At 58.0% G+C, this 12,128-nt stretch overlaps 1 protein-coding gene across 1 annotated transcript; it reads right to left on the bottom strand.

Moving 5' to 3' along the window:
- Positions 1-6,526: 6,526 nt before the first annotated feature.
- Positions 6,527-11,165, bottom strand: LOC147672006 (nmrA-like family domain-containing protein 1; the record flags this gene model as incomplete). Its single annotated transcript, XM_086948059.1, has 3 exons — positions 11,105-11,165; positions 7,014-7,255; positions 6,527-6,776 (listed from the first exon to the last, which is right to left on the bottom strand). Coding segments are annotated over exons 1-3 (553 nt in total), but the record flags the coding sequence as incomplete, so codon positions are not given.
- Between the last annotated feature and the right edge of the window lie 963 nt (positions 11,166-12,128).

Here is a 12,128-nt window from a genome sequence, read left to right as displayed (position 1 = left end):
CTACAAGGCAATAAGGTAGTGCGAAAAACCCTCCAAAAGTCCCCGACCTCCCAATCAAAGCTAAGCATGAGTAGCGTCCCGCAACACAGCGAAAACAACACAGTCCCTCTAAGCCCCCCGTCCCCAGAAAAGAAAAAAGAAGAAAACAATACCCCAACATCCCCGTCCAATAGCCCGTTGTAGAAACATTCACCCCAAGCCGCCTACCCCCAACCCCCAGTCCCCCTGATCCCATCCCTCTTAATCCGCTGGAGCCTCCGGCGGCGTCAGCCTAAGAAGGCGCAGGTACCTCGGACATGTGAGCTCGCGAAATTCCGTGGACAGCAGTGCCAAGAAAGGGTGCCAGAGCTCCTCGAACTGTTCTACATTTCCAGCCACGGTGAGCGACATCTTCTCCATACCCAGTACTTGCCAGAGTCTATGTAACCAGCCAGTGATAGAGGGGGCAGTGGGGGTGCGCCAGTGTACAAGGATATTTTGAACCGCTGAGCCTAGCGCAATAGCAATCTGCCTACCCCTGCGGGACTTCAGCGGGTACATCAAGTCGTTGGGAAGGCCTAGCAGGACGTATGCTGGGAAGCGCGGGAGCTCCACCTCAAAGTGCCTGTCTACCTCATCTAAGACCTCCTTCCAATAAGCAGACAGCAACGGGCACCCCCAGAGAATGTGCGATAGAGTACCCTCCTGTCCGCAGCCTCGCCAGCAACCCTTGTCAGTGAGTTTGTGCATCTCGTAGAGCATCTCCGGGGTGTAATACCAGTAGGTGGACACCTTGGTGAAGGTCTCCGTCAGCCCAGTGTGATACGCAGAGTGCCTCGCCCGATACGCGATCCTGTCCCACTCCTTGTGGCTCAGGGTTCTGCCCAGTTCCCTGTGCCAACGCTCCCTCCCCGGGTTGTGGTAATGAAACGGTGGGGGTTGGAGAAATTTGTACAGATCGGTGATAAGCTTGGCATCCGAGGTCCGAGTCACCAGCCACCGCTCGTAAGGTGTGATTTGACGGGCTGCGACGTCGCGCACTTGGGGCTGGAGAGCCCAGTGACGGACCTGCATATAACGCAGTCTGTCCACCTCCGTCAGACCAAATTCCTGTTGGAGTTGTTGGAAAGGGAGCACGCCCTCCGGCCCGTAAATCTGAAAGAGCACCTTGCAACCCGCACTCACCCAGTGAGAAAAAGCTCCCGGTTCTAGGCCCGGAGTAAAGTCTGGGTTACCAACTATAGGTGTAAACGGTGATGGGAAAGTGGTGAGTTCGCGGAGCTCACAAACCGCGTCCCACACTCGCAGTGGGACCCGGGTGACAAAGGAGGTGTAGAGATTAGCCGGGCGATGTGCGCGCCGCAGGAATGGAACCTCTTGAAGGGTGCGACCTGCAACCGCCTGGTCTTGAAAGAGCCAGTGCTTGTCCGACTCCCACCTGCTCCATTCCACCAAATACCGGAGTTGCGCCGCTTGAAAATACTTCCGGAGGTCCGGAACACCGAGACCCCCCGCCTCCGGGGCAAGCGTGGAAAGAACCCGCTTCATCCGAGGCTTGCGGCCCTGCCACACGAAACGGGAGATGTCAGCCTGTGCTTGCTGTATCCAACCCACAGGGGGCTGGAGAGGCAGGGCGCGAAAAAGATACAAGATCTGAGGCAGTACCGTCATCTTCACCGCTGCGATACGGCCCAGCCACGAGAGCAGGCCCTTGCCCCATCGGCCGAGTTCCTCCTTAATCTTCTTGCTAAGGGAAGAATAGTTGGCTCTGACCATTTCAGGCAGCGAAGGTGCAAGCAGGATCCCCAGGTACGGCACCGTGGAAGAGGACCACTGCATAGGGAAAAGACGCTGGAGGTCTCGCCTGGTGTCCGCAGAGAGCGACACATCCAGGGCAGCCGATTTGGACATGTTCATTTTAAAGCCGGCCACGCGTGCAAAGGCGTTCAGTTCCTGGACACAAGCAGGGAGCGACCGCCTGGGGTCATCCAGGGTCAGCAGGACATCGTCCGCATATAGGCTGACAGTATGGGTGTACTGACCCATCTTAACCCCAATAGCGTCCGGATTGTCGCGGATCCTCTGGGCGAACGGCTCCATATAGAGGGCGAACAAGAGCGGTGAGAGGGGGCAGCCCTGTCTCGTACCACGCTCAATGGCGAAACTACTAGAGCTGTGTCCGTTGACTCGCACCGATGCTGACGGTCTCTTATAACAATTGAAGACCATGGTGCGGAACTTCTCACCGATCCCCAGTTTCCCGAGAACCAGCTCAAGGTACGGCCAATGAACCCTATCAAAGGCCTTCTCCGCATCGACCGACAGTAACATCCGTTCCCCCGGGACGCGTGAGGCCTTTTCTAACACGTGCGTCACCCTCTTGGTGTTGTCGACTGTCTGCCTACCGGGCACAAACCCAGCCTGGTCCGCCTCCACCAGGCCCGGTAGGTGCAGGCCAAGTCTGGCCGCCAGGATCCCCGTGTAGAGCTTAAGGTCCACATTCAGAAGCGAAATAGGCCGATATGAACCGCACAGGGTCCGATCCTTCCCGGGCTTCGGAATAACCGACACCGTCGCGGAAAGGAGGTCCGGCGGGATAGCCCCCGGCTCAGAGAAGGAGTTGAACAGGCGAGCCAGAATAGGCGCCACAGTGGAGCAGAAGGTCTTGTAGAACAAGGCCGTGTAGCCATCCGGGCCTGGGGCCTTACCGTGCTTCAATCGTGCAATAGCGGAGATGACTTCCTCCACATGGATGTCCCTCTCTAGGTGGTCCGCCTGGGCGGGCTCCAGAGCCGGGAGGGTCATAGACTCCAGATAGGCCTCAGCTTCTCCCGGTGGGGAGGGTTCCGCGGCATATAGCGCCTCGTAAAAGCTGCGGAAGGAATCCGCCACGTCCGCGTCACCGGTAACTGGAACCCCATCTGCACCCACTAGCTCCTTCACCACATTGCGTTGCTGCGCAGCTCTGAGCCGATGGGCCAGGAGCTTACCGCATCTGTCCCCGCCCGTATAAAAGGCATGCTTCAGACGCAACGCTGCGTATTCCGCCCGATCTAGATCTAGCGCAGAGAGGAGTTTCCTCGCCGCTTTCAGCTGCCTCCAAACTGGAGGAGCTCCCGTTCGGCGGTGAACCTGCTCAAGTTCCCTGACTTGCGCCGTCAGTTCGTCCCTCTTACATTGCCGCTCTCTGTTCTCCGCCAAGGAAATGGAGATAAATTCCCCTCTGAGGACCGCCTTCAAGGCCGCCCACTGCGTCGCTAGAGACGTGTCGGAGTTGCTATTGTGGACCAGATACTCCTGAATGACCTCCCCCACTCGCTTCACCACCGACTTCTTATGTAGAAGAGTATCCCGAAGCCGCCACATCCCTCTGGAGGGGGGGGCTGCCGGCCAAGCAAAGACTCCGGACACTGGCGCATGGTCGGACAGGGACAAAACCCCGATGTCTGCTGCCGTGGCGGCCGAGCGAAGCGGTCCGCTCACCAAGAGATAATCCAACCGCGAATAAGTGCGGTGCGCATGGGAGAAGTATGAATAGTCCCGATCGGTGGGGTGCATAGTGCGCCAGAGGTCATGCAGATCCATCTCTGCAATCCGGTCCTGCACCGCTCGGGAAAGCTCCCCCGTCTGCGGGAAGCGTTGGGCAGACCTATCCATAGCTGAGTCGAAGACCATATTTAGGTCTCCCCCCAAGACAACATGGCGATCGGGCGAGGCAGTGACGTCCACCAATACTGATTCCAGGAAACGATCCTGGTGGTCATTCGGGCTGTAAACGGAGCCGACCGTGAAGGCGATACCTCCAAGCCGCATGCGATACACTAAGAGCCTCCCCTTCTGCTCGGCATATTTGTACAATACCTCGCCCCTGAAGGAGCTGGCTAAAAGAATGGCTACACCCGCAGTCTTGGTCGCCGCCGAAGAGAAGAATTGGGTGGGGAACTTGGCGGAGCGCAGCCTGTGGCAATCTTTGGAAAGTAAATGAGTTTCCTGCAAAAGGCAAATGTCCGCTTGCGTCCCCTCTAGCAGGGAAAGGATCGCCCTACGCTTCACAGGGTTGTTCAGACCCTTAACATTAAGGGTCACCACCTTCAGGGACGGCATCGCTCCCAGGGGATCGAAGCGCTATGCAGCAAGCGAGGGATCAGCGGAGGGGGCGCGCGGGGCAGGAGCGCAGGGAAGGCCAGGACCGGCCTCACGTGTGTTTGGGCATTATCAGACGGGACCCCACCAACAACAAAACAACTCTTACACCTTCCCAAAACCAGCCCATGGCAACTAGCCAAAACCACAAACAAATAAAAACACCCCATTGTCTCAGTCCAGCCCAGACGGGCAAGTCTGTAGAAAACAATCAAGTGGACGTTCAGCCACTCACCTCCAACCGTTCCCTCCCAACCCCCAGCCCCAACCCAGCATCGTAGAAGCTAAGCATCTCTCCCCCCGGAGTGAAATCAGGCCGTCAAGGCCACGCTGTCGGAGGCAGGCAAGTTCCTGGCCGCCGTTCTCAGGGCTTCCTCCATATCTGCCCTGATGGTAGGGGAATCAGGGCGACTCACAGTCGCTGACGATCTTCTCCTCGCCGATCTCCTCCGATTCCATCTCTCCGAGCGCCTCCACGTGGGCGTCGCTCCGTCCTCCTCCGTGGCCGTGAGTCCCAACACCCCACAGATGTCCTGGAGGGAGCGCAGCTGGTGTAGTACTCCGTTCCATCGAAAGATGAGGCGGAAGGGGTGACCCCAGGAGTAGGGCGTCTCGTGCTCTCGCAGAAAGTCTGTAGCAATCCGGAAGGACCTGCGCTTCTGCAACGTGATGGCGGACAGGTCCTGATAGAGCGCCACAGGCCGCTCTCTGAAAGTGAGAGGCTGCTTCCTGCGGGCCTCCGCCATGATGCGCTCCTTCAAGGGGAAATCAGGCAGGAACGCCAGGATGTCCGGTGGGGGTGCTGAAGACTGGCGCTGTCGGCCCACTCTGTGCGCTCTGTCTATGCGGATCGGGAATTCTGCGTCCTCTCCCAGAATCTCCCGGAACAAGTCCTGTAGATAGGCCACCAGGTCCGTCCCCTCGTCCGCTGACGGGACACCCCGCACCCGGATGTTGTTCCGTCTGGACCTATTCTCGAGGTCTTCAGAGTGGGCCTGGAGCTCGACACACTGCTCTCGGAGACGGAGAACGTCCTGCTGGAGATGGACTATCTCCTCATCACGGCGCTGGGCCGCAGTTTCCACCGTGTCAACACGCTCACCAAGGCCCTCCACCTCCTTGCGCACTTCTCGCACCTCGCTGGCCACCTCCTTCTTTAGCGTTTGGAAGTCGTCCTTGAGGGAGCTAAATAAGTCCTCCATAAAGGACCTCGTGACCGGTGGTTCGCCGCCGGTTGCGTCCGCCGAGGCCCGGGAGGACCCCGGCGACGGCTGCGTCCTGTCCCTCAGCTGCTGGGCCCTGCTGAGCATGTCCGGCAGAGTACGATCGCCCCTTCTCGAGCCTCCTATCCCAGTCATCGTGGCCACTGCAATGGGCAAGGTTCAGGGCCGGCCGCTGTAGATGCGTTCAGTCGCCTGCGGGCACCAGATGTGAGACCCCGCCGAGGACAAGGGTGCTGCGTCACAAGCGACAAAATGGCGGCTCTGGCCGGGGCGAGACAATAGTTGTACCGACCAAGGTGGCAATCAGGGGGGCCGAAGTTAGGGCCTTTCAGAAGCGCACCCCTTAGGCGATCATGACATGAGCCAATGCGAAAGTGGGTACCTGCCCGCCAAAGGCACGGGTGGAGGTCGCCAGCTCCAGCTCCTCAGGGAGAAGATGGCGGCAGGGCGGGGCCCAACAGAGCGGCCGGTGCTGGCGAGACCGTCGGCGACCTCCGGGGCACAATAAGCAAGGAAAGTCCACAGCCAATGTCTCACAGTTCCGCCAGTGGGTTCACCCAGGACAGCTGCCGTGTAGATGCCTCCGTCCCTCTCCGCCAGGTGCGGGGCCCACGCCGTGCCATGCACCGTTGTCGGTAGCGAGGGGCCAAAGTGCCAAAGTGCCAGCTAAGGTCCAGGGCCTGTTGCGCGTCGGTGATACCGGTCACGTAGGCTTCGGCCGGGGAGTGCTGTTATTCTCCGGAGCACGTCGGGACCGAACACTCGGGATCACCAGCTTTCAGCACCAGGCCCAGCCGAGGCGCCTGGACAGCACTGCAATACGCTCCGCCTCCCAGGCTCTCCTCCGTGCTCCGAACTTTAAGCAAGCTTTCGGGGTACTTCCCCCGGGGCGATAGGAGTCAAAGTAGTATCAATAGGTGCGCCAGGAACTCCGACACATTCCTCTCACCCGCAAAGCAGCCGCGGGGGGAGAGAAGCGCTGAAATCGGGGCTCGAGCTGAGCCGGGCCGGAGGAGCTATGGGAGGAAGCGTCCGCTCACCCCGCCATCTTGGCCACGCCCCCCTGCTTTCATTTTTGATGCAATGTTTTTAATAACACAGTATCCCAGAATCAAGCCCAACACTAGCCCCAGAAGCAGCCAATCCCAGTTTGAATGAATATAACGTTATTCCTCCCTCACCAAGCAAGTAGCCATCGCCATCTGGGGCCTCCTGAGGTCGGAAGTAGTTAAGAAAGTCTTCAAAATAATAAAGCAATCGTATACTGGTCATAGGGATGTGGATATCTCTAAAATACTCTTCCACCTCACCCTTGCCGTCAAAGTGTTGTACCTCCAGCTTGCCTCCCGTCAGTTTCTTCACATTCTCCAGACCACTGAACACCACGTGCTTTAAGCCGGTGTCCTTGGACAGGTCAGCCAGAGCCTTACCCTATAAGACACCAAAACCAGGATCGATTTAGCAAATACAGGTGTTGAAACTCAAGATCCTACCATGTAGGATTCATGGTTTGTCACAAAATCTGACATCAATCCAATATTAGATGCTCTCTGCTATGTACAGTGCTTCCCTGCCCAGCCCATAACAAGGTGGGGTTGAGGGAGAGGGCTACCCCCGATGGCTGGGCAGCTCCTTGGACTCACCCCCGATTAGAGTGTTAGGTCTCACCTGTGCAACCTCCTTCTCTTTACTGCAATGCTCCCAGTAGTTGGTAACAAGGAAGGCTCCATAGGCACCAGTCAGGGCATGCTTTAAAGTCTCAATGTGATCCAGGTCTCCTTTGAATAGCTCAGCACCAAGTTTCTTCAGTTCCTGGGATACACTCTTATTGGGGTCTCGAGTCACAGCCCTCACAGCAAAGGTGCCATCACTGATGAGAGCCCTGGCAACTGGACCACCCTGTGACCCTGGTGAAAAATCAAAAGAGAAGAACATTTAGAAGGGAGGATTCAAGTCTCAACTTACAGCCACACATTTGGGTAGGTCTGAGTGCAGGGACTTCACTATGTTTTCTCTTACCCAGAAAATAGTTTGGGGGAATGGAACTATTTTGAAATGGGGGGCAGGAAACTACCTCATTATCTTAAACTTCAAATCGCAAAGGTACCCTACAACCCCTTTGACTAAGTCCTAGCTCAGGCTGACCCAAGTCCTTTTAAGATGGACTGATCCAAATTAGTTTTTTTAGGGACCCCCAAACACCGATTGGGAGCTATATCACCTTAACTTTCATTTTACACTGCTTATGACTTCACCCGAGAGAGAGAGAGAGATCTTAGAGGACCACTGATGGCAATACCATTTCAGTTTTTGCAGGAAAATGCAGAAAATGAAAAAAAACTGTTAATAAACTTAATAGCAGTACGTTCTTTATTGTTGGAAGCATACAGTACCACAGTCAACATACTGAATTACCCACAATGAGCACTTACAGAACAAATCAGTACTACCAAAGCCGGCAAACAGGTGAGTTAAAAAACAAGCATTTACAATGCAATGGTTTTGCCTTTGTTAAAGTTAGAGCTATTGGCATTGCTCTTGACATTATTTTTATTTATGTTTTTTTTAACATAAATAAATGGCATTGTCATTTACAATGCCAATAGCTTAATCTCTCGCAAATGCCACACACAAACACCCCCAGAGAGCCCCCCCACACACACACACAGAGCCCTCCACACACACACCCACACAGAGCCCCCCACACACACAGCCACACAGAGCCCCCCCCACACAGAGCCCCCCCACACACACCCACACAGAGCCCCCCACACACTGCGAGCCCCCCCACACACTGCGAGCCCCCCCCACACACTGCGAGCCCCCCCCACACACTGCGAGCCCCCCCCACACACTGCGAGCCCCCCCCCCCACACACTGCGAGCCCCCCCCACACAGGAATGACTGGAGAAGGCCAGGCGGTGCGGCAAGTAAGGATGGTGGGGAGGGGCTTTTCTGCGTGGCCAGAGTCCAGTGGCAGTACATTTCTGGTCATGGGCCATTGAGCACAGCTCCCAGGGATCCAGCGACCGGACAGTCTCCACTGTGTAGGCAGGCAACAAGGCGCAGAGCAGGCACCAGGAAGGGCAGTCGGAAATAGCCAGTGGCCGCTTTGTCTGAGAAGGCCGCCTAGGAGCAAGATAGCAACGCAGCCCACGGCCAGCAGAGCAGGTAGGCCCCAGCAGAGCTGTAGGGGTCTCCCCCTAGACTACAGGAGCCGCACCTGCACCTGGGGACGCCCGCCCCTACTCCCTGAACCACCTCTCCCAGGGCGAGGTGCCCCGCAACAGATGCTAGAAGAAAAGGAGCCCGGTGGTGTAGCAGCGCCGTAGGTACTGCGTCCCCGCCGGGACACCGGTTGGATAGTCATTTGATTCGAGTAGTGTAAATGGCGACCGTGCGAACGCGCAGCGGTCACGCGCAGCGGGCGCGCCGATTGTGCGCCGAAGGCGCGCCAAAGGTAAGCCCGTCTGCGCCCGTCCGCGACCGGATCGCGACCAGCGCCAGGACCCCTGGCCCCCGAAGACCCCGACCGACCCGCCTGACGTACTCCGCCACCACCCTCATCGCACTCAACACCGGCCGACTCCCAGAATGCCATCAAGCCACTCCACGACGCACCCACGGACCTTTCAGCTGCCACGCCTGCAATTTCACCTGCATCCGGACCTGCCTCGCACCAGCACCCGCCAAGTCGAACGCCAGCAGCACCCACCTCAAGTGCATCCTGCTCAACACCCGCTCCGTCCACAGACACGCCATCGAACTCTGGAACCTTCTAGACGCCACAGCCCCTGACGTTGCCTTCCTCACGGAGACCTGGATGAACGGCTCTTCAGCTCCCGACATCGCCATCGCTATCCCAGAGGGCTACAAGATCGTCCGGAGGGACCGCAACGCCAACCAGATGGGAGGAGGCATCGCCATCATCCACAGGAACACCATCCGTCTCACGACCAGCACCGACAACACCCTGAACACCGCCGAACACCTGCATTTCCAGATCCACACCAGCCCGAACACCACCCTCAGAGGCACCCTGATCTACCGACCCCCTGGACCACGCACACAATTCCGCGAGGACATCGCCGACTTCGTCAGCCCGCATGCCCTCCCCTCCGCTGACTACATCCTCCTGGGCGACCTCAACTTCCATCTGGAGAACAACAACGACCGCAACACCAGCACCCTGCTCGACAACCTCGCCAATCTTGGACTCAAGCAACTGGTGTCCACCCCCACCCACCTCGCCGGACACACACTGGACGCAGTCTTCTCCTCCAGCCCAGACATCGACTTCAGCCACGCCACAGAGCTTCAATGGACGGACCACAGCTGCGTCCACTTCACCTTCAAGAGAACAACGACCCACCACCACCAGCAACAGGCCGCCCGCAGAAGCTGGAACAAGATCACAGCAGACCAGCTCGCCACCTCCCTGAGCCAGCACCCTCCTGCCAGCTCAGCGAACCCCAGCCAGGCCGCCGACAACCTCACGAAGTGGATCAGCAACTGCGCGGATGAGCTCGCCCCGCTGAGGGCCCCGCCCAGCAGACCCGGCAGCAAGAAAGCCCCGTGGTTCACCGACGAACTCAAGAGCTCCAAGAAGAACTGCCGAGCCCTCGAGAAAGTCTGGAGAAGGGAACCTACACCGGACAACAGGACCTCCCTCAAGCTTGCCACCCGGAAGCACCACCAGCTGATCCGCGCCGCCAAGAAAACAGCATTCAAGGACCGGTTGGACAACAACGCACACAACTGCAAGGAGCTCTTCAACATCGTGAAAGAGCTCTCCAACCCCAGCGCAGGAAACAACAACATCACCCCATCGCAAGACCTCTGCAACTCCCTCGCTTCATACTTCCACAACAAGATCGCGGACATACACAACAGCTTCAACAACCAACCAACGCACACCATGACCGAACAACCACCCCCCACCACCACCCTCCACGCCTGGACCCCGATCAGCACCGAAGACACCATCCGCACATTGAACTCCATCCACTCCGGATCACCGACCGACCCCTGCCCTCACCACGTCTTCAACAAGGCCGACGCTGTCATCGCACCCCACCTGCGGGACATCATCAACACCTCCTTCGACACCGCCACCTTCCCTGAGAGCTGGAAACACGCCGAACTCAGCGCTCTCCTCAAGAAACCAACAGCGGACACCACCGAACTCAAGAACTACCGCCCCATCTCGCTCCTCCCGTTTCCAGCCAAAGTCATCGAGAAGACAGTCAACAAGCAGATGGCCGCCTTCCTCGAGACGAACCGATCCCTCGACCCCTCACAGTCCGGCTTCCGAGCCAATCACAGCACCGAGACCGCCCTCATCGCCGCCACCGATGACATCCGAACCCTGATGGACAATGGAGAAACAGCGGCCCTCATCCTCCTAGACCTCTCCGCGGCATTCGACACTGTCTGCCACCGCACCCTAGTACAGCGCCTCAGCAACGTCGGAATCCAGGACAAGGCGCTGGAATGGATCATCTCCTTCCTCGACGGAAGAACACAGAGAGTCCGCCTACCACCGTACAAGTCAGAGGCCTCCGAAGTCATCTGCGGCGTCCCTCAAGGGTCATCTCTGAGCCCCACCCTCTTCAACGTCTACATGAGCCCCCTCGCGGCCATCGTACGCAAACACAACCTCAGCATAATCTCCTACGCCGACGACACCCAGCTGATCCTCTCCCTGACCAACGACCCCGCCTCCGCCAGAGCCAACCTGCACGAAGGGATGAAAGAGGTAGCCGAGTGGATGACGACCAGCCGCCTGAAACTGAACTCTGACAAGACGGAGGTCCTCATCCTGGGCTCTTCACCCTCCCCCTGGGACGACTCCTGGTGGCCTCCCGCTCTGGGCACCGCACCCAAACCGACAGACCATGCACGCAACCTGGGCTTCATCCTGGACTCCTCCCTCTCCATGACCAGGCAAGTCAACAACGTCTCCTCGGCGTGCTTCAACATCCTACGCATGCTACGGAAGATCTTCTGGTGGATCCCCACCGAGACCAGGAAGACCGTCACCCAGGCCCTCGTCACCAGCCGACTGGACTACGGCAACGCCCTCTACGCCGGTACCACCGCCAAGCTCCAGAAGAGACTCCAGCGGATCCAGAACGCCTGAGCCAGACTCATCCTCGACATCCCACGAACCAGCCACATCACCGGACATCTGAGAGACCTTCACTGGCTCCCCATCAACAAAAGCCCGAGCTACCTCAACAGCCGAATCAACTTCTACGCTCCCAAACGCCACCTCCGATCAGCCAACCACGCCCTCGCCGCTGTCCCCCGCATCTGAAGAGCGACTACGGGAGGAAGGTCCTTCTCCTACCTGGCCGCCAAGACCTGGAACTCCCTCCCTCCCGACCTGCGCCTGACCCAAGACCACCTCTCCTTCAGGAAGAAGCTGAAGACCTGACTGTTCGAGCAGTAGCGGCACCCCCCCCCCCCCCCCAGCGCCTTGAGACCCTACGGGTAGGTAGCGCGCTATATAAGTGTCACTGATTGATTTAATGATTGATGGTGAGTGTCCCGGGCCTCAGGCACAGCAGTGGGCAGGGATATATTTCACAGTGCTCACAACTCTCCGCACCTAGACTCTGGTCAGTAGGGTCCTCCGTGGTCTGGCAGGGAGCAAGTTAGGGCCTGTGATGTGCCACGTTCGCCTGGTCCCGCCAGCTGTCCCTAGCCAGACACCTTGTGGCAGCAGGCCTTGATTAGGTTCTCTGCAATAGTCCGCTTGCCAACATTAAGCAGCATCGC

The sequence above is a fragment of the Lissotriton vulgaris genome, unplaced genomic scaffold (assembly GCF_964263255.1).
Source record: "Lissotriton vulgaris unplaced genomic scaffold, aLisVul1.2 SCAFFOLD_764, whole genome shotgun sequence".
Lineage (NCBI taxonomy): Eukaryota > Metazoa > Chordata > Amphibia > Caudata > Salamandridae > Lissotriton > Lissotriton vulgaris.
This window is presented reverse-complemented; position numbering and strand designations above follow the sequence as displayed.